This window comes from Micropterus dolomieu, linkage group LG01 (genome assembly GCF_021292245.1).
Source record: "Micropterus dolomieu isolate WLL.071019.BEF.003 ecotype Adirondacks linkage group LG01, ASM2129224v1, whole genome shotgun sequence".
NCBI classification, from domain to species: domain Eukaryota; kingdom Metazoa; phylum Chordata; class Actinopteri; order Centrarchiformes; family Centrarchidae; genus Micropterus; species Micropterus dolomieu.
Genome location: NC_060150.1, coordinates 52,933,206 through 52,957,960, shown reverse-complemented (window position 1 = coordinate 52,957,960; position 24,755 = coordinate 52,933,206). Strand labels below are relative to the sequence as shown.

The 24,755-nt window shown below is 41.0% G+C and overlaps 2 protein-coding genes across 5 annotated transcripts in view; both read left to right on the top strand.

Annotated features, from left to right (window-relative positions):
* Window positions 1-508: 508 nt before the first annotated feature.
* On the top strand, window positions 509-18,858 carry xpo1a (exportin 1 (CRM1 homolog, yeast) a). Its single transcript, XM_046047171.1, has 25 exons — window positions 509-1,154; window positions 2,002-2,134; window positions 2,421-2,522; window positions 3,464-3,536; window positions 3,655-3,716; window positions 3,800-3,844; window positions 3,938-4,119; window positions 5,229-5,277; window positions 5,379-5,498; window positions 7,016-7,144; window positions 8,626-8,784; window positions 10,069-10,251; window positions 10,933-11,071; window positions 11,584-11,765; window positions 11,883-12,039; window positions 12,954-13,117; window positions 13,242-13,376; window positions 13,498-13,681; window positions 14,594-14,700; window positions 15,150-15,344; window positions 15,437-15,605; window positions 15,927-16,061; window positions 16,181-16,340; window positions 17,015-17,111; window positions 17,963-18,858. The coding sequence occupies exons 2-25, from the start codon at window positions 2,009-2,011 to the stop codon at window positions 18,107-18,109; spliced, it is 3,201 nt and encodes a 1,066-aa protein (XP_045903127.1). The 5' UTR covers window positions 509-1,154; window positions 2,002-2,008; the 3' UTR covers window positions 18,110-18,858.
* A 1,214-nt stretch (window positions 18,859-20,072) lies between these two features.
* usp34 (ubiquitin specific peptidase 34) overlaps window positions 20,073-24,755 on the top strand; it is a 64,278-nt gene continuing 59,595 nt past the window's right edge. For all 4 annotated transcript variants that reach the window (XR_006824766.1, XM_046047152.1, XM_046047161.1 and 1 more), the window contains exon 1: window positions 20,073-20,432. Coding sequence is in view for 3 of the 4 variants with exons in the window: in XM_046047152.1 (XP_045903108.1) it covers window positions 20,390-20,432 (43 nt within the window). In the remaining variant the exon portion in view is untranslated. The remainder of the gene's footprint in view (window positions 20,433-24,755) is intronic.

Sequence of the window (24,755 nt, the reverse complement as noted above, 5' to 3'; positions counted from 1 at the left end):
GCAGCAACAAATACTAGTAAGTGCTAACGGCACATATTGCATCAGTGGGGTAAATACATAGGGAAAGAAGTTAGAGTTAACAACAAGTGCAATCAATACAAGATAACTGTAGGGGATAGAAGAAGAGCACAGGAAGTGCATGTTAGAGGTTTTATAAGAGGAAGTCTTCTCAGAAGAGATGGGTTTTCAAGAGCTTGTTGAAGTTAGAGAGGGACGCCCCTGCTCTGTTTTATGAGACATACTATGCCACACTGGAGCATCCACAATAAAGCCACTTGTTCAAAAACGACAACTCGTTTGATTTTGTTATGAATTTAAGCTGTTTGTTATTGTTTAGGGCCTGAGTGTTGATCAGAGGTCAAACTGGAGCAGACACAGAGGGAGGGCAGTCGATCCAGATTGACAGCTCCACCCAGCCTATGACACGGCAATGACGACAGCGCCAGCACAGCCAATCAGTTGCCGAGTGGGCGGGTACATAGTCCAAATTTTACGCGGCGCGCCACGGGCCGAAACACCGAGAATGAATATCCCGGTCTCAACCGGTTTCAACCGGTCCGTGGTTGGAAGCATGAGCTTAGAGGAAGAGCACACTTGCACGCATTAAAACACCTCTGCTCTCCAACAGTGTGTGCGAGTATAGAGACAGAAATAAAAAACTATTTAACTTCGTGATTATGACCTGGAATACCGCTCGAAGTTTTGACTCCGTGAATCTGTGTTGTTAGCTTAGCTTACATTAGCCAGCAGACCCGAACCATCATAGACTTTTCCATTAGCACGCTAAGTTGCTACAGTAGCTTGGTGGGAGTCGGCTGTTTAAGCACTGACAGAGCAAAGAAAACAAATGTTTCAGGCTGGTTGAAGACAGGAAACAATGAGGCTGTGGTAAACTGCGGGAACGCTTTTAATACATCGCCAAGAATCCAGCGTTAACGGTGTTATTTTTAAATTAGCGCTCTTGGTGTCATCCAGGAAAGCTAACATTAGCATTTTGGCTACATCGAAGGTTAGGGGCATTGTAACGTGTGCCATGAGATAACGTTGCACATTTGTTTTCAACTGCACGGAAAGGATTTTATAATTCGCTCTTCCGACTACAAGTCGCACCAGTGAACAACTTTGTTTTTCGACGAGCGGCCAGAACACACCAGGTATGTTAACGTTAAGCCCAATCAGCATTTAACCTAACTTACCCGTCTTGAGCTAACGTTAGCACCCGTCAGTTTCAAAAGTAGTGTGGTGTTTTTGTCTTGGGGGTTAACTAGCGGTTGCACAAACCAAACATTGTGTAACGGATTGTACGTGTTTACCACTATGGCTAACACGTTTTAATTGGTTTCACTAGTCGTGCAACTGGACCAAGTTAAATATTGAGGTCGCGTTGTAGTGAATGCAGCTCTGAACCCAGGTGGTGGCGTTGTTTCCTCTTTTTACAAGTTTTATGAATTTTTTCAATGGGTGTCATAATTATTGGACCACGAGGGCTGGTTGCTTCATGGTGGCACATTTTGGCTGAACAAGTATAACTTGTTTCTTGATTACCTGCTGCAAAATGTGAAAGGAAAACTTACCAATTCACACTTCAGTTTTGGCTCCAAAAATTAAAGCATCCATTGAAGTCATGTTTCATTCCCCCAGTTTGTAATATCTTATCTTAAATATTAGTAAAATATGTAAGAAACACTCTTGTAATCTCTACCTGTATATGTGTGTGTTTTTAAACGTTTCAGTTAGGGTTGGACAATATGACCAAAAATGTTATCACGCTAAAATAATTTCAGATCATATGATTTTTTTTTATTGATGATTATCATTATTTCTTTGGAGTTTAAAGGCTGATTTTTGCTCCTGAGTGAAAGTTGAAGAAACCAGATGGTTAATTTGTGGTTTCAAACTTTTCTTTATGGTCAGAAAAACACTTAATGCTAAACAGTGGATCACATCACAAATCTGAGATGGAACATTTAAAACAAAAGTGCTGCTTTTGCCTCTTCTCAGAAGCTCTATGCCAGCAGAAATGACGATGTTGGCCGATCACCCAGCCAGACAGCTGCTGGACTTCAACCAGAAACTGGACATAAACCTGTTGGACAATGTTGTCAACTCGATGTACCATGACATTGGATCGCAGGTGAGGACTGCTCATCTCCTCTGTGGGCTTCCACTGGATGGGATTCACACGTAGTCTGCGCAGAACAAGTTATTAACAAGTTCCTCATGTGTTAAATGTATATTTGTTCGGTAACAATAAATGAAGTATGTACTTTTATCTAGCCTTGCAGCTGTTAGGGGAGGTCAGTCTGACCATGATGCATAAACTTGTGAAATATACCTGAAGTTGTTCTTTAAAAACCTAAAGATTCGTGGCCTGTAAATTTTTTATTTTCTGTGTTGCTCTTTTTTTTTTTTTTTTTTAGCAACGGGTGGCCCAGGAAGTTCTCACCAACCTGAAGGATCATCCAGACGCCTGGACGAGGGTTGACACCATCCTGGAGTTCTCTCAGAACATGAAAACTAAAGTATGTAGCTGACTCATGATGATCTAGTAGCAGAGAAAATGAATGAACTCACACTGGCTGCTTGTTGACAGTCTCTCAGGGCCAATGTAATAATGTGAGCTGATGTTTATCAGTTTATCCACATCAGGCCAAGATTTTCAGGACAGTGCTGTTTGAGCATTCACTCTGCTTTAGCACCACTGTCTTTATTGTTTTTTTCCTCCAGTTAATGGAACCTTCTTGTGTTTAATCTGTGCTATACCTCGATTTTGGGTCACGGCTCGTTAAGAAATAGAATTTGCATCCTTTATTTTGAAAAATATAAACATTCCACAGTGACTCAATGGCCATAACTCTTACTGTAACAGTTAATGCACTCATAAACGGGTATATTGTCAATGAGAAAAAGATACTTACACAAGTATAAATAATACTGTATCGTAAGACTCTGACCTGTTGATAGCCGCTCGCACTTGTTTATACAGGCCAGACACAACGGACTGTCTAAAATGCATACGTGAAGGGAGCACGTGCTTTGACCATTATCTTATATTCTGTATTCTGCACGACCAAGTATGGTCACACATCTGATGCAATAAACACCCATATAGTATTAGTTATTGCTTTGACGCAGTCTAAATCTGAAACGAGAGGCTTCCTGAAGGCTGTGGGGAGGAGGATCACAAATCATTTTAATTTACAGAAAAATTGAAGCGACATGAATAGTTCTGTTTGTACTATATTGAGTATCTGCGTGCACGTACTTGCCAACAAATTTTTCGTTGTGTATGGTCCATGCTTGTAGTCCTTGTGTCATACATTTTGGGCATGTATGACATCACCAGTGAGACTTGACAAAATATCATACAGCAGTTAGCCTTGTTTATTGGTAATTAGCTCTTGATGAAAACGGTATATCAGTCCCTTTTCAGAGCTCTAATATGTCTCTATTTTCCTCTCAGTATTATGCACTGCAGATTCTGGAGACGGTCATCAAAACACGCTGGAAGATTCTCCCTAGAAATCAGTGTGAAGGTCAGTTTCATGATATTAAATTAAAAGATTATAAAGATGTTTTCTGTCTTGTTGCTTGTCAGTGAAATGCTCTTTGGATTTTCCATTAAAACACTAATAACAATGCGTATATTTTCAGGCATCAAGAAATACGTTGTTGGGTTGATCATCAAGACTTCTTCTGATCCTGCAAACATGGAGGTGAGGTTACACTAATGTATGGTTATGATGTTGAACCTTGTGCTGCTTGATACTGTGGTCACTCTTTGTATGTTCTTTTGCAGAAAGAGGGAGTTTACATTTCAAAACTCAACATGATCCTCGTGCAGGTAAATACACATTTGATATTTTAAAGAATGGCTTAATCTGGCACAGTTACATGATGGACTCAAGTGCAACTCAACTTCTCTGAACTGCTTTAGATCCTGAAGCAGGAATGGCCCAAACACTGGCCCACGTTCATCAGCGATATTGTGGGAGCAAGTCGGACCAGCGAGAGCCTCTGTCAGAACAACATGATCATCCTCAAACTGCTCAGCGAGGAGGTTTTTGATTTCTCCAGTGGCCAGATGACCCAAGTGAAGGCCAAACACCTCAAAGACAGGTAACTAGCAAAAGTTCATGTCCTGTGACTTATGTGAAGTGAAGAGTTGTTGGGACATTTTAGTTATTGCTTGTTAGTTGTCTGTTCTGTCCTCTAATCCTGCAGGAAAAAAAGACTAAATGGAAATCCAGATATCAGAATCAGAAGGAGCTTTATTGCCAAGTAGTGTTTTTACACATACGAGGAATTTGCTGTGGTGATAAGGTGCTACACGCAGACAAACATACAGTCAACATAAATAAATGTAGAAATGTATACATATGGAATGGAAGAACAATGTTGCAGATATATACATGTGCGTTATTCTGGGTCTGTGCCGTGCAGAAGTAATGCAACGGAAGAGAATATTGTGTTCATAAAAATATACAACAACAAAGATGTGCAACGTGCCAGGTCTGAGCCCGACACAAGATCATTTATCCAGATCACTTTCATGTGCATGTCCATTACTTAGAATGCAGTAAATGAGGTGTGTGCCATTAAGCGGAAACGTATCCAAAGCTCATGAAATGTTCTGCTTTTAATCAATTTCAAAGAACTGTTGAACTATGGCACAGTTAAAATGTGCAGATTTGATCAATTTTGTTTAGCTCACACTACATGTTTTCAATCACCCTTTCTGCTCGGCCAAAACCTTTGCTCGCACTGAAGTTTTTGTCCACTGACAGTTGCAATAAAGTTTATTCACACAAGAGGACAGCATCACCTTGTGAAATATACTTTGAGTGTGAGGAGAAAGACATTATGAACCTGCAGATGGCTGGAAAGATCTGGACAGTACTGCCTGTTGTGCAGCAGAGTTAAGTGTTTGTTTTTATCAGAGCACAGTCTCAGTCAGGGCTACAGCAGCCACGTGGGAAATCAAAGTGCGGAACTGCTCAAAGTGCAAGACAGCCGACAGAAATTTCTCACTGGGCCAACCTGTCACATAGCTACTAGATCAGTGATCGTTTTGGCAGTTAATCTGGTGTCGCAGCTCCCTCGAATTGAGTATCAAACAAAAGCTGATCTGGAGCAAATTGGTCAGGGGCAACCAATTCGGGGTTAAAATCAATAGTTTCTGCCATCTTAAGACATGACTGACTGATGATCCGTAATCTGTTTTTCAGCATGTGCAACGAGTTCTCCCAAATATTCCAGCTGTGCCAGTTTGTGATGGTAAGACAAGGTTGACACATCAGACCAAACCGTTCTCAGCATCTGCCTCTGATGTTTATTAAATACCACAATCATATGTACCACCACCTTCTTCTGTGTAGGAAAACTCCCAGAATGCCCCATTGGTCCATGCCACGCTGGAGACTCTCCTCCGCTTCCTGAATTGGATTCCTTTAGGCTACATCTTTGAAACAAAGCTCATCACCACTCTGGTCTACAAGGTAAACCAGCTGATATTCATTAAGTAAATCAAAACTTGCTGATAAAAATGTTTGTTTGATGTGGCTCACAAACAAGTAAAAGCACACAAAAAAACCAATCATAAAGTGGAAAATTCATGTACACTGACGGCTGCACACAGAGAGCTGCTCTGACAGAAGTTTTCCCTTGGAAATTCCCAGAGTTTCGCTCCCCATTTCATTACACCTGGTTGCCTCAGCCACTTGGCCAGGGAGCATTCTCACCCACACACACATTACTGCACATGTTTGTATAGCATGGAGCACTGGAAAAAGACAGTTTTTCAGAACATTGAATGCACCAAATATCCACACATCTTTGGAGAACAATTTGATTTAGTCAAAAAAATACAAATACACTCGCCTGTAAATATTTATATTTACATCATCATGAACTAAATGTCTTTTGGGCCATATTAATGGGTCACCTTTAGCTCTGGGTTCTTTTTTATTCTTAAAATTAATAGATCACGCTATTACATTTGACAAATTGATAATGAAAGTTATCTTTAGTCCCTAATTACCTTTTCACACATCTGTCAGTGAAGCCGTTTTTCCATTACCAGCTCAACTCGCCTCGACTCCACATGCCTCGGTTTTGGCCCGCCATACTCTGTTTTCCATTGCAGATAGTACCCAGAGATAGTACCCCTCAGTGTAGCTGGTCGTCATAGCAATGCCACACGCAACTGCCGCAACACACCAGCGATCCACATACAGCTGTCTCTTGATTTAAGTTAAAACGTTTCAACATTCCTCAGAATGGAAAGACAGATGAGCGGTATGAAAACCTTCCAGCTGTGTTTTCCTCTGCCGTTGTTGCTGCAGCGGTCTGTGTGACGGCGGGAGCAGAGGGCTCTGTGAGCGGGCGGCTGGCCGGCCTCACGCACTCCTCCCGCGGTTTGGCGCAGGCTTCCCCCGCAGCCACTTCCTCAACCCCGAAAACTTTCAAGCACATTTTTGTTCTGCCATCACTTCTCGTAAAACTGTCAATATTTGAAGTCTACACAGCTGATTTCTCACCTCAAAATTTCTCAGAATTGGATTTAGTGATGAAATGACGTATGAAAACTGTAAAATATAAAACTTTCTGTTGCTGGCCTCTGTCCGGCGCGCAATGATGATGCAGTGAATAGTGACGATTCTCTCTGACCAATCAGCAGTCTGCTGTGTTTTCACGTCACATTTTAGTATCCCTCAGCTCGAACGAAAAAAGTACCTTGTAGCAGGTACAGGTGCAACATTTCCACAATGGAAAACCAAAAAAGTCGAGTCGAGCTGGTACCATGCAGTGGAAAAGGGGCTTTACTTGTGAGCAACTGTCATTTTTTTTTTTTTTTTTTTTTATTGCAATCAGGGCTGGAAATCTGTGGGTTGGCAGGTGTAAACGCTGAATTGTAAAACTGCCGTTTTCATAGGGACACGAGTACCCGTACTTACTTAACTGAGAATACCAGAAGTGCAGCGTTGACCTGACTTGTCTTATTTGTGTATTTCAGTTCTTGAACGTGCCCATGTTCCGCAATGTGACGCTGAAATGTTTGACGGAGATCGCCGGAGTAAGCGTCAACCAGTACGAGGAGCAGTTCGTTAACCTGTTTACCCTCACTATGAGCCAGCTCAAACAGGTACACACACACAATCATTTTGAGTGGTGCTTAAGTGAATTGCTCTCAGTATGATTACACACTTACATGTGCCCACTCTGTTATTACACACACAAATGCCAACCTCCTCCTGCCTCACAATTTCCTACCACCTATAAACACACTACATTGTCAGGCAGTATAAGCAGTTTTCTGCTTGTTCATAGACAAAAACAACACATCTGTGGGCAGAGTGATGGGACAGCACAGCTGAAAGCCACGGGGGGGAATTCCAAAAACACAGAGTGAACACAAGTGGAACACTTGGGATAGTTTGTTAGTGTTTTGTTTTTGAATTTTGTGTATTCGTTTTTGTTAGTATTGCTAGTTCTGTTAATCAAATTGAAAAGTCCTTTGACCTTCCTCACCTTACTGTTTATACAGAATTAGCTGACACAGGTGTGATTGCTAACGCCCTCGGCACACCTAATAGAGAGTAGTTTTACAGACTGCCCAAGGCTAAAAAGATGTCAAGGCAACACAATGAAAGACTTTAGACTGTAGAAGTCTGTAGCTTTAACTAATGTTTAATAACCTCCGAATACTCATACAAACAGAATATATCATTTGATGCCCATGGAATTTTGTTCAGGGAGACAACAAGTAGAGCAAGTTCTGCAGTTTCAAAATAAAGCAGCAACAAAAGTGAAAATTCAGGTTCTTTCATTATGGATCAGGTATCAGTCGGCACAAATTGTTTAAATATGACTCATCAAACATTTGAACTATCTGGAAGGCTTGAATTTAATCTCTTTAAGGAAACAAATCATAGTGTTCATCCACTCACCAGTCTCAGTGTATTCTAATCTAATTCTTATCTGGTGGATGTAAACTGCTTATTAAGGCAGAATGTTATCTCTAAGTCATAATATCTGGAGCCATAGTTCCCAATACTTTTTGATTAGTGAAACCACAAGCTGTTTAGTTCACTTGTAGATGTCTGAGCTCTGAATGGGAAACCAAAGATTTTCTCCTTTACACTTCTCAGACTGTTGAATTAAATTTGAATAGTTTTTAGTGACCAGAAAAGGTCAATTTAAACAGTATTTCCCAAGAAATATAAAATAAAGTTGAATAGAATAACCTGTTGTGTATTAACAGAGTGTTGATAAATCTATACACGCTATAAAGGATTATCACTTTGAATTTAAATTTTGCAATTTGTTTCTTGAAAGTTTATTCTTGACTTTGGAAATTGTATTTTAATACCAAAGTATTGTACTTCTTCTCATGGCCTTCCTCACCACATGTGTGCAGGGTTGCTTTGTTAGTTTTAGGTCTAGTTGTAGATGAAGTGGTGGGTGGTCTCACGGCTCACTGGTTGAAGACTAAAGCTATTTACAGTGAGTGTAATGTCCTCAAACAAAACACGCTATGGATGCAAAACAATTAAGACAAAATAAAGGTTGTGTATAAATAAATAAAGGTGAGTTTAGTGAAGTAATGTTTTGTTGTCTGGTCAGATGCTGCCTTTGAACACTAACATCAGAATGGCCTACGCCAACGGTAAGGACGACGAGCAGAACTTCATCCAGAACCTCAGCCTGTTCCTCTGCACCTTCCTCAAAGAACACGGCCAGCTCGTCGAAAAGAGACCCAACCTGCGAGAGACGCTCATGGAGGTTAGGAGGATGAGACGAAGCCCTTTCTGTTAAACCAGAAAAGGGTGGTTCATTACAGAAAGAATTTTCACTGTTTCTCATGTGGAAAGGTGAACTTGAATGATTGTTGGGGTCTGGTCGAGTAAGCAAACCTACAACTCTCAGCTGGGGGCTTTTATTCATTTCCGTCTCTGCTTTAGGGCTGTTAGAAAAAAATCCCCCAGCTGACTTTGCTGCCTCCTTTGTGTCCTGATTAAACCTTTGCAGTGACGCACATTTGGGAACAATTACAGTGGGCAGGACCACTTTTCCTGCGGCACTTTGTCCACTTGTTATGAGTCCTCTTTCAGGAGGAGATGTTGACAACAAAAGACTGCAGCAGGCTGTTCACCAAAAGACTGTTCAGTTGGTGTTTTGGTGTAGCTGGATAGAAAGAGGGATCTAATAATCTCAGATGGCAAGTTGCTAAAGAACCCGCTATAAATGAGTATGGAGACTAAACTGTATTAAAGAAGACATTTTTAAATGATAATCATGAATGAATAAAATTAATATAATTTAAGAAAAACTGGTCTGAGCCAACCAATCACAATTGACCCTTCACTAAGCCCCCTCATAGTTACTGTGGCTAAGTCTACTTTTATCACGGCACTGCCACGGTCTATCACTGAACACCCTGGATACATGTCTAATTTTTGGGAAAAGCGATTTCAGAAAGAAGCAGACAGTTGCATTGTGCATTTGAAGATTTTATTCAGGCTGTCAAACTGACGCAGAAAAATAAAGACAAAAGCTAAAGCCTATTGAGTAAAAGTGAACCACCATATTCACACACCATTCATTTATGGATGTCTGCTTAAGCAACCACCTTTTGGAAAACGCTCTTGTGTATTATATTATAGTAGTAAACCCTATGGTTCTCTATTGGATTGGTAAATAAGAAATCGGAGACAATAAACTCCATACATAATACTCTAAAAACTGAACCAAAATATTACTTTTTCTAAATTTATGTTGTGCAATGACAGAACCTGGTAGTAAGTAAAAGTAAAGCCAAGCTTCTCTCTTGTAATCATGTGTGTAACCCAGATATTTATTATTGGTGTGAAAATTGTTTTATCACATCAAGCAAGGTGTCAAAGCCACAGTGGGAGAAATAAAGAACCCGACAAACATTTGTGATTTGTTGTACTGTCAAATGATCCAAATGGAAACATTTAGCGGTAACGTAACGTGTGCTGCAGCCTTAAGCTATATACTTTTAGCGCTGTCATGTGACCTCACCACACTTTGCTCCGCCCCCAGGCCCTGCACTACATGCTGCTGGTGTCAGAGGTGGAGGAGACCGAGATCTTTAAGATTTGTCTGGAATACTGGAACCACTTGGCGGCAGAGCTTTACAGAGAGAGTCCCTTCTCCACCGCCAGCACCCCACTGCTGTCAGACGTCCCACCTCGCAGACACCTGTACCTGCCTGTACTCTCCCAGGTAGGGCCCGTCACCCAACACCAGGGTGGGACAGACTAATTTATTTATTTATGTATTTTTTTACAAAAGCTTCTATTGAGGTTTTCGAATGAAGCTTCAAATGTTGTCAGAATTCATGTCATTTAGTTTATAAGATGATAAGAAAATGCTCTGACATAATCTGATTTCATATTTTGTCCAACCAAGAGTCCAAAACCCAAAGATATTAAATTTACTGATATATGGGAGAAAAAAAGCAAAACATACTCTAATTTTAGAAGCTGGAACCAGAGAAAATTTGATAGACATCAAACTGTTTCCCATTATTAATAATAAAAATAATAATTTACCATTGTTTTTCTGTCAAAAGACTAATCATCAATCAATCATTTCAGCTTTACGACGTAAAACCAGTTGTGTATTAATGGAGTTAGACTTGACTTGTGACTAACTGTATTCTTGAAATATGAAACTAAACAACACGTGATGTTTTTCCACTGTGGATCTACAGCTGCACAATAATGACCCAAATGCAATTTTGATCAGTATTAAAATTATGATTTTTTTTTTCTCAACAAAATACATTTATTGCATGCCAACATAATTTGCCATCAATTAATTGCATGCTTCAAATTAGGAGGGTTGGTCATTTGGATCAACAACTCACATCCAGTTAATCCCCCGTCCTCCTGCTGCTTATAGGTGCGTTTGCTGATGGTGAGCCGCATGGCCAAACCTGAGGAGGTGCTGGTGGTGGAGAACGACCAGGGGGAGGTGGTCAGGGAGTTCATGAAGGACACGGATGCCATTAACCTTTACAAGAACATGAGAGAGACTCTTGGTAGGTTAATACATATCTGTGGTGATAAATGCATAGTTCTGTTTCAGATACACAAATAAGAAACTGTCAGTAGCCTAATTCAAAGTTCTGTGAAATCAAGTGTTTTTATTTTTTGGTCTCCAGATAGTCTAAGTTTTTGTTTGGACACATAGCTATTCATTATTATTGTTGGTATTCCAATTTTCCTACTCCTTTATTGACTCATACATGTCTTTTACACTGGATTTGTTAACGGTCTGTTCCTTCAGTAACATGGTTGAGGTATTTTTATTGTAAATCTGGTAAATTTGAATTTACCATTTAACCCATTTAAATTGGCAGCTGTACACCTCCTATTTACCAGACTGTTGTGGTATTAAAATGTTTCACACCTTCTCCACGATCATTTCCTTAAACTGTGTCAGATGCAAACTGTCATCACTGAGTCAGAGGAAGGATTATATCATGTCAACAAACAGAACAAGTAACCTCACACACGCTATGGACTCACCTGACACTGTGTGTGTCTGCAGTGTATCTGACCCATCTGGACTACGCCGACACTGAACGCATCATGACGGAGAAGCTCCACAATCAGGTGAACGGCACCGAGTGGTCGTGGAGGAACCTGAACATGCTCTGCTGGGCCATCGGCTCAATCAGTGGGGCGATGCACGAGGAAGACGAGAAGAGGTTCCTGGTCACCGTCATCAAGGTGGGGACACAGAGGATATTATATCAGTGTAAACGTCCCTTAGTTAGTCCAACTATAGACAGTTTTGTGTGTTAAACTGTGACCAACATGAACTGATTGTGTGTGTTATGTGCTCAGGACCTGCTCGGCTTGTGTGAGCAGAAACGAGGGAAGGACAACAAGGCCATCATAGCCTCCAACATCATGTACATTGTGGGCCAATATCCTCGCTTCCTTCGAGCCCACTGGAAGTTCCTCAAGACTGTCGTCAACAAGCTGTTTGAGTTCATGCACGGTGAGAAAAGAGAAATGACCAAATCCCCCCACACTGATCAGATTTAAATCCTTTTGCATAAATCTTTCTTCAAGTATTTGAATTTAGCGCCCTGTAATTTAATGTGACTGTTATTCACCTCTGTCATAAATGAGAACAGCAGTACACATGCATTTGTTAATGATTATGTTACTTGTGAACAAAAAGTCGACAACTTTGACAACACAAGACACAGCATTACTGACCAGTCCAACAGGAAGAAGGTCAGCTCAGCGTCTGTCCTGCAGCCTTTTATTTCACAAAGCTCTCACCAACGTCAGACAGCCTCTTGCTCGTTTACTTTCTTTGGACTCGTCTCCTCTGCCATTAGCTAATGTTATGTCCATAGAGGCCGCTAACCTTAGTTATGTTGCCCGCTCATCCTCCACCACTTGATAGAAAAGTTACATAATGTTGCTTGAAACTTGGGGGGCAAGCTAGCCCACAAAGCTAGACTGCAACCAATGCAAGAGCCCTTACAGTAATGGTCCCTATTTTCGAGTGTGTTATCTAATAAGTTATTACTTACAGGTCTGCCAGTCTGATATTTACTCTTGTCCGGTTTCTTGCTCTGTCACTCTTTTTTTCTTTTACTCGTATCCTCCGATGTCGTCGTCGGCTTCAGTCTCTTTGCAGCCTCTGCCATGCTATATGTACTGGGAATACAGAGCGAGCTGTTATTTTAAAATTACTAGATAATGTTGCTTTAATTCATAAATCTACATATGGTTACAAACTGTGACGTGTGATTCTAACTAAAGAGCCAAAAAAGTCATAACACAATTTTTCCCTGAAGGTGCCACTGCTACTTGATCTGTTATTCACGCATGAATCCTGTCTGTCAGTAAAAAAGGCTTATCATGATTTCGTGTGGTTTATCCTTTGCTTGGTCACAGAGACCCATGACGGTGTGCAGGATATGGCGTGTGACACCTTCATCAAGATCGCCCAGAAGTGCCGGCGTCATTTTGTCCAGGTTCAGGTGGGCGAGGTGATGCCCTTCATCGATGAGATCCTCAACAACATTAACACCATCATCTGTGACCTGCAGCCACAGCAGGTTAGTCCTGTCTCTGATATCCTGCTTTTTTATGCTGTTATTTGTTAGACTTTTTTCGGATAACTTAAACCTCTCATCTTGTTAGCTCTGTCTGAAGGTTTGAGTCTGCCCCTCGTATCTGCAGGTTCATACGTTTTATGAGGCCGTTGGCTATATGATTGGAGCTCAGACAGACCAGGCAGTTCAGGAGCTTCTGATAGAGAAGTACATGCTGCTGCCTAACCAGGTGTGGGACAGCATCATCCAGCAGGCCACCAAGGTGAGGACAGATGGATTTTAATATGCTGATGTTTCCTTAGTGCCCTCAAACATTCTCATCTAATGCAGCCTATTGACTGATTAAAATGGCTAGTTATGCTTAAATGTGGACTCTGCTTCAGAACGTGGACATCCTGAAGGACGCTGAGACGGTGCGTCAGCTGGGCAGCATCCTAAAGACAAACGTCAGAGCCTGTAAAGCTGTTGGTCATCCCTTTGTTTCCCAGCTGGGACGAATCTACCTGGACATGCTCAACGTCTACAAGTGCCTGAGCGAAAACATCTCCTCGGCTGTTCAAACCAACGGTTAGTTCCCGTTTTCTCTGTGGGTGTGTTTTGTAGGTGACCGGTAGTAAAGCATGATTTATGAGGCTCTTCTTGGGTCTAACAGGAGCGGAAAACAAAGCATGTGTGAATGATTCACAGAAAAGGTTTCTAATTAATCCAACTCCCTGCTTTTGTGAGCATATTTAAGACCAGGGCTCTTGCCAGTTCACGACACAAAATATATGTGGTAGTATAGTAGAAATATGTCGTCATACGCCAGCCGTGAGGAAAATGGCCTTACAAAATAATGTGCATGCTCTTAATAAATGGTGATTTACACAGATATTCTATCATTAACCAGAACCTTCACAATGTGTCAGTCGCAACTTTTTCAACAAAAGAATTCAGCGCGACTTCCAATTTTGACCAATCATGGCATCTTTTCCACAAATTTGACCTATCATCGCTGTTTCTGGCAAAACATTGTCATACACCAGCTTGTCACTTCCTTGATTACTAGTCGCTAGTGATTAACACTATTCATACTTCTATCATTTAAGACGCTAGTTTGTTCCTCTTGCCTGCATCAATAGTGCCATTAGGTGTAGCCAAATAAAATAAAAAAAATGCTTGCACACGGATGTGTTAACATTAATTTAATACATGGACAGCTCTGTAATCCCACCATACACTTTCTGCTCAGCAGCAGACAGACACAGATGGAGACTAGCTGGTGAACATAGTGGAACATTTAGCAGCTAAAGAGCAACAGGAATTGGTGGAGTCCATTAAATATTGCACCAAACATGACAAATGCGAATGTTGCTCTGTAACCACTGGTTGTAATCATCACTTAAAAGGTGATGATGTGCTATCAATGCAGAGTTCACTACTTGTTTCCGTTGCACCTAAATGGTAAGGTTTAATGACTGTCTTCTATGATTTATACAGGTGAGATGGTGACCAAACAGCCTCTGATCAGGAGTATGAGGACGGTAAAGAGGGAGACATTGAAGCTGATCTCAGGCTGGGTCAGTCGCTCCAACGACCCTCAGATGGTGAGCCGATTTTAAAAAAAAAAAAAAAAAAAAGTTTGTTTTTGTTTGTTTTTTTTCAGTCAATTCTGTAAGAATAAAGTTTTCAAATGTGTGTTTATATTTAAATCTGTGTTCAAGATCACTTTTATTTTTAGCAGTTTTCCATACCATAAGTATCCTCTGCATTTAATTCAGCAGTGGTGCAACAACACAGCGAAAACATAACAAATGCTGGCACAGCAAATGGGAAAACTGTCCCCCAAAATGGTCACGCTTATAATTAAAAACCAAAATGTAATGTTACTTTAAAAAAACTTCAATACTTTTAAACAAGGGTTTAAGCAAGGTTTTAACTAGACTAAATCCTGTTTAAGTCAAATATCTGCTAATTATTAGACCATCTACTGTGGGGTTTCTTTGGAAATTGGGATGATGGATCTGTCAATGTATTGGTATGTTCTGTGGTCCAGGTGGGAGAGAACTTTGTGCCCCCCCTGCTGGAGGCGGTGCTCATCGACTACCAGAGGAACGTCCCGGCCGCCAGAGAGCCCGAGGTCCTCAGCACCATGGCGACGATTGTCAACAAGCTGGGAGTCCACATCACGGGAGAAATCCCCAAGATCTTTGACGCTGTCTTTGAGTGCACTTTGAACATGATCAACAAGGTGGGTTTGCGTTACTAAATCTCACCTGGTAGCAGCGGTAACTCTACAGTTACACACTTTAACTCCTTGTTGTTTTCCTCCTGTGCCATCAGGACTTTGAAGAATTCCCAGAACACAGAACCCATTTCTTCTACCTCCTTCAAGCTGCCACCTCCCAGTGCTTCCCAGCCTTCCTGTCCATCGCCCCTGCCCAGTTCAAACTGATCCTAGACTCCATCATCTGGGCATTCAAGCATACGATGAGGAATGTGGCCGACACAGGTCTGAACTGGCATCGACTAGTCCTGTCAGATAGAGTTCACAAAAATAAAGGGTCATTGAAAGTCATTTTGATGTCTTTTAAATGTAAATTATTCCTTATCTGATGGTAAAAGGAGACACTTAAGGTTATAGTTAGTTCAAAAACATTTTCCTGCTGTCTACAAACAGAAGGCTAACTCTTTAGATTATAACACTGATATTGAATAGGAATTAAATCATGGACAACTGATTCAGGTTAGGTTAATGGATCAGAGCGGTGCAGAAGTTTAGAAGCAGCAACTGTTTTGATATCTCTGCTGGTCTAATGATGGTCTCCTGCAGGTCTTCAGATCCTGTACACTCTCCTGCAGAACGTTTCTGGAGAGGAGGCAGCAGCACAGAGCTTCTACCAGACGTACTTCTGTGACGTTCTGCAGCACATCTTCTCTGTGGTCACTGATACCTCTCACACTGCAGGTAAGGAGACGTGATGTGTGAAGATGCATTCCAACTTTTAAGGGCCAAAGTCTATTAAACATACTTTACGTTCATGTGACACAAACTGATGAAGCCGTCTGCTTGCTTCCTGTCTGCAGGTCTGACCATGCACGCCACCATCTTGGCCTACATGTTCAACCTGGTGGAGGAGGGGAAGGTCAGTGTTGCTCTGAGTGCCGCCAGTCCTGCCAACAACCAGGCGCACGTCCAGGAGTACATCGCCAACCTGCTGAAGACGGCTTTCCCCCATCTGCAAGAGTAAGTAGGCTTCAGCCTCACCAGGTGAACCACAGTGGGATTACAGGAGCTGTGTGTTGTTTTTTTTTTTGTGGAAGTGGTTTTACACAAGCACATGGGGATTAAAGGAACAGCCGCAGTTAGATTGCACTTACGTCATAAAACACATTTTGAGTGAAGGCTGCAGCTGCCATCAGACACATCCCGAGTGCTCGACTTTATAGTCCTAAAATCTGGACGCGAGTCTGTATGATTGAACTCAAGTTCCCATTGTCAAATAAAAAAAACGTTTTTAAATTTAAAACATTGTGATTTATTCAGAAAATATTATGTTCCACAAAATAAATTACACTTGTTAATATGGCACTCTTAAGTTTTGAGGCTTTGTTGTGCTTTATGGATTAACGTTATGTATGCTAAACTGTGTGGTTCAAGAATTGTATTCTGCTGCATGTATTCTCTGGTTCAGAACTGCAGATGCACAGACTTTTGACTGAAAGTAAGAAGTTGTCACTCCATATTTGGGAGTTGTAAAAAAACATTCAGGGGAATGCCTACATTAAATAGTAGTAGATTAGATGAGAGTTAATAATTAGGTCATATTTGTTGCGGGGCTATAACAGATCTTTCTTATTTTTTTTTTTTTTTTTTCAATTTGTCCAGACGTGCAGCTTATTAAATGTCTTTGTCTTCAGTGCCCAGGTGAAGGTGTTTGTAACGGGTCTGTTCAGCCTAAATCAGGACATCCCCGCCTTCAAGGAGCACCTGAGGGACTTCCTCGTGCAGATCAAGGTGAGGAAATGGTTAATAAACTGCACCTGAAAATAGACATGGGGAGACGATATCAGTAAAATTAACACCGTTGCATCATGATTATTTTTCACACACAAGTTATTGATAAAGGAGATGAGTCAAAGTAGGATTCATATTGTTTTTGGATGATTTATATCTGCAGTTCTCAACCGCATGTCATCCAGAAACGAGAGTCTGCTGCTATTTTACATTGGTGGTGGCTTGTTGTCCAAGCCTGATAAAGCTCATTCAAGGTGAAACTTGTGCTTTGGCTTGGAAAATGTGCAGCCTAATGTGATTTTTAGTCGACACAGAAATCCCTCTCTGATTTCCAAACACTGCAGCAGCTAATTTCACTTTTACTTGGAGCCAGACAATTTAGACAATATATGAAAGGGAGTACAACTTATTATCTGTAAATATAACTTTGAATGCACTGCATTAAGCATATTGATAAATTAAAAGGCCCATCAAAGCACAAAAGTGATCATCGGGCAACACAAAATAATCTCGACTGAGCCTCTGTTAAAATGTAAACAATGATTCTGGGCTTGGGTTAACAAAAGTGGCAACTCTTTGGCTTTATTAGACAATTATATAAGATCAGAGACATTGTGACTTGTTCCTGTTGGTAAATCAACAAAGACATCACAAAGTAATCTGGTTGGAAGTATTTGAAAGCCTCAACCTGCGTCAAACTGAGATTATTTTAACTTTTGAGTGGAGGGACTTTGTGGAAAGTTTGAGGGAGCACAGGTCTCAGTCTGTGGGAAACTGGCACTTGAATCTTGAATCAAAAGCCTTAAGCCTGGTGTGAGCGCCGCTGAGCCTCTGCTTGTGTGGTCCTGCAGGAGTTTGCTGGCGAGGACACGACGGACCTGTTCCTGGAGGAGAGGGAGACGTCGCTGCGCCAAGCCCAGGAGGAGAAACACAAGCTCCAGATGTCAGTGCCCGGCATTCTCAACCCTCACGAGCTTCCAGAGGAGATGTGCGACTGAAGGTGGCAGCGAACAGCGTGTACAAAACAGCTCTGAAGAGGGAAAGGTCAAGAGAGAGCAAGGACGATTCCTGTTGATGAATTGTTTTCTTTTCAAGTGTGTTCGTGTGCGAGTGTGTGCGTGTTTTGAAAAGAGAATGAGGGGCCAGAGAGCGGACTCCAGCACTCGGTTGTACGTCGACCAAATCAATGTCAATATGTAAATGAGAATCGTCCCCCTCAACCCTGGCGCAGATTCTTTTTTTTTTTTTTTCTTTTTTTCCTACAAACTTATTTTATACAAAGTTTTTGTGTGTGTGTGTAAAATGCCATGTTTTGTTAATTTTTTGCTGATTAAAGCTTTGTGTTTGGCCGTACGGTTCTTTTACACTTGCATGAAGAATTCAAGGTTTTAATCCCTCTTGACCCCCTTGATTCACCTCCTCTCCTACTTGTTAATATGTAATATATAATGTTGAGACACTTGCAATGGTTAGTTGACGGATTGCATTTGTTTCGGAAGTGCCATGTGCATGGTGCAGGATGAATGTGATGCTCAAGGGGTAGACATTTACTTCCTTGCTTCATTTGTTGTTTTGGTTTGTCAGTGTGTTTGTTTTCTTGTTTTTTTCTTTTACTCTGGCTCCTCTGAGTCCGAGCTTCAGTTGGACCGCTCTGCGTTTGGATGAGAAGGAAGGCTGTGTGCATATCATCCTGTTTGTAAAGCTGTCTTAGTACTCTGACAATATAAAGTTGGCTATTTTTACAAAATGAACGTCTGTGACTCTGCTTCTTACCCAAAGCACTGAAGGTTATGGAAAGCCTGGAATAGATGAGGAATGTCACAGCTAGGCTTCCAGGATCTGAAGGGTTATAGCAAATGACATAATCCAAAAGGAAATTATTTTGCTTTTTGACAGTGACATAGTTACCATTTTTGAGGAAATGGTCACCAAGCTGATCAGAATGGTGTGAACTGAAGTTGTGTATATGTACATAAAATTGTTATTATATAAAAGTACAGTGTTCTGCAGACAGTGGCAACAAGGTATTCATTGCTTTTGTAAGTAATATTCTGCTCAGTCAAGCTACACTTGTTTCATATGTGTGTACCTCCCTTAACTTCAAGGTACCTTTTATTTTAGACGTTATTTAACATTTTTAATACTCACTTTTATATTGTTTCACACTGGAGGACTCTGAAAAACGGCTTTTTATTTGTGTCTGTGTCCTGTACATGTGGCAGAATTGACAATAAAGTTGGCTTAAAGAAACACTGAGTTGTCACATTAAATGAAGTAGCAGGCATGTTGGCATGTTTACACCAGGTTTGGTTGCAGGGAGAGGAACTTTTATTTTGGCAAGTTTAGGTTTCTAGTCTACATTGTAGGTCCTGAGCAATTTATGACACAAGGGGTCTGATTAATCACCTGTCTCTGTGATCTAACAGGCTGGGTCAGAAAATAATGATGATATGGACAATGAGGGATCTATAACTGATCAGAAAGTAAGTAAGATTTATTACATTGCAAAATATTTTCTTTTTCCTCCCTCTTTAACCTCTCAGCCCAACACTGTACAGGTAAAACAAACATTAAAGAAAACCTACATAGTCTGCATTACATGATTATCTACTTCTCAGGGATTCACGTTATTAAATTATATGTAAATCAGATATACATCTGATTTTTATACTTTAACTGAAGAATGACTTGGAATTAAAGGAAAATATAAAGCAGAGGAAATGTAGATACAAACTTAAAACACAATACAACAAACATTTAATGTATAATTTTGTTAAATTAAAAAAATGTGTTGAACTTTTTAATTTTTAGTATTAACATAATTTTTTAGTATTTTAAACTTAGATATATGTTATTTTCACCGCAGTTGTCCTTGAGATCGTTGGGAAGATATCGCGAGACTACCGAAGAAAAACGAAAGGGGCGAAGGAGACAGGACGGAAAGTCCCGAACCATCTACACTGTGTGTCGCCCCCCCTTCACCCCTCCTTTTCCAACATGGCTGCTGTGTCTGTTCTCTCAAGTAACGCTCAGATTGGAGACTGACTCGATTTCTACCTTCCAGTGCCTCTTAACTTTTGGTGTAGATCAACTTTCCTTGGATGCAAATCACGTTCTACACCTTTTTGTCTCCCCTGGTTTCATTTAGTGGAATAACCTTCACCAATCACTCCCTCCACTGGGCCTTTTTTCACCCCAAAAACATCCAACTGCCTGCCAACAACAGTTTCCAGTGCAATGGTTTGAGTAGGTGCACTCAGTTTTCCTCTTCATGAACAATGTGTGAAAACTGCGCCGAGCTGGTGGAGGTTTTAAATGAAAGTAAGTGAACAAATTATTTTATTTACGTAAGACGATGCTAAACTAGCTGCTTGATGTTAGCATCGCTGTCCACTTGAAGCTTGATGGGAGCGTGTTAGCTAGGTGGCTAGCTAAATATAACTTTGTGTGTTTTCTTCATTAGCTCGCCTTTTCATCCAGACTTTGCTGCTATAAGATGGTGGAAGTAGTGACATTGTGGCGGTGTGTCGAACAGTCGGTGACAGATGTGTCCAAGTGTCAGATTGTGGGTTTGATATGAATGCAAATGCCATTTTCCCTTCTTCAAAATTGGCAGGTTTTTTGGGCCTGTCTGTCAAACACTCCACAGAAACTCAGCAAGCTAGCTCAATAAATCGACTTAAAAATCGTAAAACCTCGATCAGTTTTGTATGTGACATTACGGGCATGACTTGAAATACTTCAGCAGTGTTGAACGCGATGCACAGGAGAGATTTTGAAGGATGCTGGTGTTTAATTTGACGCGGCTTGCACGGATCTTTTGGAAGTTAACGTTAGCTAAGTTAGCTAGCGAGCAGGCTGACTTTGTTTGATGTGTTTGTCAGGTCAGTCTGCTAGCTGTCCACTAACGTTACGGCTGCCACCCATTGTTTTGCCGATGGTCACATTCACAGTTCAAAATGGCCTGCTAACTGTCAACAACACGCTCACGGTTAATATTGCTGACACTAAAGTAGACGCTGTAAATTTCACATGTTTTTTTTTTGGCGAGTCTGTAAAATGTTAACCTAGTCTAAGCTAGCGGCAACAAAGCTAGCATAGAAAATTAATGGCTGCAACGAGGCGCATATATTTTGGCACATCGTTACCGTTAATCCTCGGGTGGCTATTGGATCGTTTTTGGCTGATGTCTTATGCACACTAGCCTTAACGCCATTCCTTGCTCGTTTTTGGTGGTAACATTAATTATGATCCTGCCATGAAGTCTCATGTCACCTACGGGGCTAAAGTCAAGTTAATACAAGGTTGCCTTTATGGCTAAGAAGTTAGCCGTTAGTCCAGGAGTGCTAATCAGGCCTTGTGGCACTTAAGGGGTGTCTGTTAGATATTGTAGTTTTAACATTTATTTTTAAAACCGTTTTTTACGGTTTATTACTCGTGTGTCATGAGTGTGTGGGGTGGACGCTCCTCTTGCAGGCTCTGTAGGAATCCACCTTAAAAGACAATCCTGCACCTGACTGTAACATGGGCTCACTAAAGAGTATCAAACATTTAAGCTGATTCTTTTTGACAAGCTCACATGCTGTCAATTAGAGGATAAACACATTGGGAGTTTGTGTGTGTATACAAATATTAAAGTCAAAATGTGAATTGTGGGCACCTGTTTTATTTTTTATGTGGACACCCAAACATTACAGACAGATGTGATAGCTGAACATGTTATTTAAAAACCACGGGCATTATTCTTCTGCTCTAACAGCCTCTTTTCTCCTGAGACTTTCCACAAGATGTTTGAACTTGGCTGCAGGGATTTGCTCCCATTCAGTCTCGAGAGCATTATAACCCTTTCATACAGGAGATGCATGCATGACATGGGTCTACTGACATGCGCTGGACCTTTTCATATGCCGCCGCAGTCAGATCCATATGGTCGTCATTGTCAACGGCACAGAATTACGTTTGATTATAACCTAAGCGAGGCCTGGCTTGCATTTGCCGTTTCAGTTCATCCCAAAGGTGTAGAGGTCAGGACCTCTATGAAAGCCAGTCACGTTCCTCCACACCAAAGTGGAGAGACCGTTTCTTTATGGACCTGGCTTTGTGCACGGGGACATTGTGATGGTGAGACAGGAAAGGGCAGAACATAAACTATTGCTACAAAGTTGGAGCACGCTATTGTGTGGAATATCATTGTATGCTGTAATGTTAAGATTTCCAATGAAGGACCTACACCCAATTATGGAAAAACAACCCCAGAACAGACATCCACCTTCCTTTGGCCATATTCTGTGTTTTGGATGAACAGTTGATCGGCCTTATGAAGATTACACTTTAGGAGTGCCTTCCAATGTTTTTGTCAAAGCTGAATTGCGTGCCGGAGTTAACTCCAATTCTGTGATTACCGAGGTTGGTCAGTTGTGGTTTATTGAAATGTTCCACCCTCTGTTGTTCAAGGTTTGGCTGCCAGATCTGTCACCGAGCTGTTAATTTGAAAGTATGCCTCACAGGTTCAGATTCACCGTGGGAATTGTACAGTGGATAAAACACATTCCTTTGGTGTGGGAGACCAGGGTTCGATTCCCACTGCGATACATCCAGCACGACACTTGACCCCTAGTTGCTCTAGAGGCGTGCGACATCTGACACATATAGCGATTGTAAGTCGCTTTGGATCAAAGTGTTAGCTAAAAGAATGTAATATAATGGCTTTCTACAGACCTGGACAGTCTGCAGAGGGGAAAAACATATTACAGAGACCAGAGGACTGTGTTTATTATGGTATGTGTAAAATTTTGGGAAATCCATGGTGAGGTTGGCTAGTTTCATGGACATCATATAACATGAGTTGCATGGTGATAGGAAGCCAAACAGAAGCATTCATTTCCACATACATTCTTTAGTACACCGGAGGTCAATCTGTTGAAAATTGTAGTAGACTGGGTGATAAACTGAATTGCTATATTGTTATGTCAGATAAACTACTTTTGTGATGTCACATCAAGTTGCATCTGAGAATGTTTAATGCCAGCGGCAATACACTGCCTGACTTTGAGAAGATGTGTTTTTGTCCTACAAAACCTATTGGAATCTAAAGTTATCAAATGTTAAATGTTGTCTAAACACAAGGAGCCATACACACACTTTGACTAAGTAAAATACAGTCTAAAACAGGAACTGTGGTAAAGAGTAAAAATCATTCATTACTAGCTTTTAGTACTCAACAGTGACAACAGCGGCTCCATTCTGACTCAAATCCCATGACAGAAAATCTGCTTCTGATGTGCCTTTTCACCAGTTCATCAGTGAAACTGGTGAAACCCTGTGGAAACTGTTTGTATTTTTTGCGACAGCATGAGAGGCCAACTTCAGTGATACAAGCTGGTGTTGTGGAGGGTTGGGATGGGGGCTTCATAGCAGGGCGCTGTCAGCTGTGACAGCTCTGTCTACAAGACTGGCAGGTCCATGTGTTGTGTCTGCAGGCGACCTGTGACCTCAGATTTGCTGCAGCAGCATGTGTTTGTGTGTGTATGTAAGACACAATCCCTTGTTACAACAAGGCGCTGTGTTCAACTGGTGTTCCTTAACGCAGGGCCGATCCACATGGTTTCCAAAAGTGCGAGTTTTAGCTGCTTTCCTGTTTTGTGTGTGTGAATTGAATATCTTTGAGTTTGGATAATTTGTAATACAAAACAAACTAATTAAAGTTGTCACCTTGGGCTCTGGGAAATTGGGATGGACATTTTCTAATTTTATTGACGATTGAGGGTTTAATGGGTAATGAAGATAATCCTAAAATGCAGCCCTAGACCTGTGATATCAGTTTATACACAATATGAGCATGTCACATGGGTCAGACAGTGTATCATATACAATTAGCCTTTTTTATTTTATTTTTTTTATTTAAAAGAGTCTTAAACAACACACAAACTAAACAACTAAAATGAGCTATTATAGTTTCCGTCAAACCAGTATGCACAATGGAAACAACTCGGATAATAAAGAGTAGGTTTGAAAGTCCCTTTTGTTTGTTTTTTACTGAAGATTTACTGTGTTTTTCCTATTGTGACAAGTCAAAATGTCTGCTGTGAGTAAGGGAAAGAAATAATAATGCTATAATTTTAAAAATGGAGTGAACTAGTACTGGTAGAAGCTGCACATCGGGCCTCATTTCTAATGAGGTTGTTAACCACTGACCTTAGTGAAGCATTAAACTGCAACATGCTGAAGAAAATGTGGTCAAAGTTCAAATTCAGAGCACGAGGATGAACCCGGCCTCAGAGTGCGCAACAGAAGCTGGCTCATCGTTTTCATCACATCTCATTTTAAAATTTTGTAAAGACTTCATATGTTCGTACCAACGTTCCCACAGACATAAACTAGATAATTTGAGCTTTCCATATGATAGAAGGGTCTGGGGATGTAAGGCAGCTTAAGCTCTCTGAGTTTAATGTTTTACGTTTTTATAAGTGTGATGTGACTTCAGTAAAACACTGTAAGGGGCAAAAAGTTTTACAACCTCAATAGAAATTTTAGCTGACATGGCTAAGTAGCAGACATTAATAATTTTTGGACCGTGAACACCTCAAAACTAAAAGCCTCCTGTCCGGCAGAGACGACTGTTCACTCAGAATCAGCTGTCTCTCA

Bases quoted from the DNA above. Each gene is read 5' to 3' on its own strand.
- xpo1a (XM_046047171.1), top strand. From the start codon at position 2,009: ATGCCAGCAGAAATGACGATGTTGGCCGATCACCCAGCCAGACAGCTG. The intron at 2,135-2,420 runs GTGAGGACTGCT...TTTTTTTTTTAG, and splicing joins ACCATGACATTGGATCGCAG to CAACGGGTGGCCCAGGAAGT. The intron at 10,252-10,932 runs GTAGGGCCCGTC...TGCTGCTTATAG, and splicing joins ACCTGCCTGTACTCTCCCAG to GTGCGTTTGCTGATGGTGAG.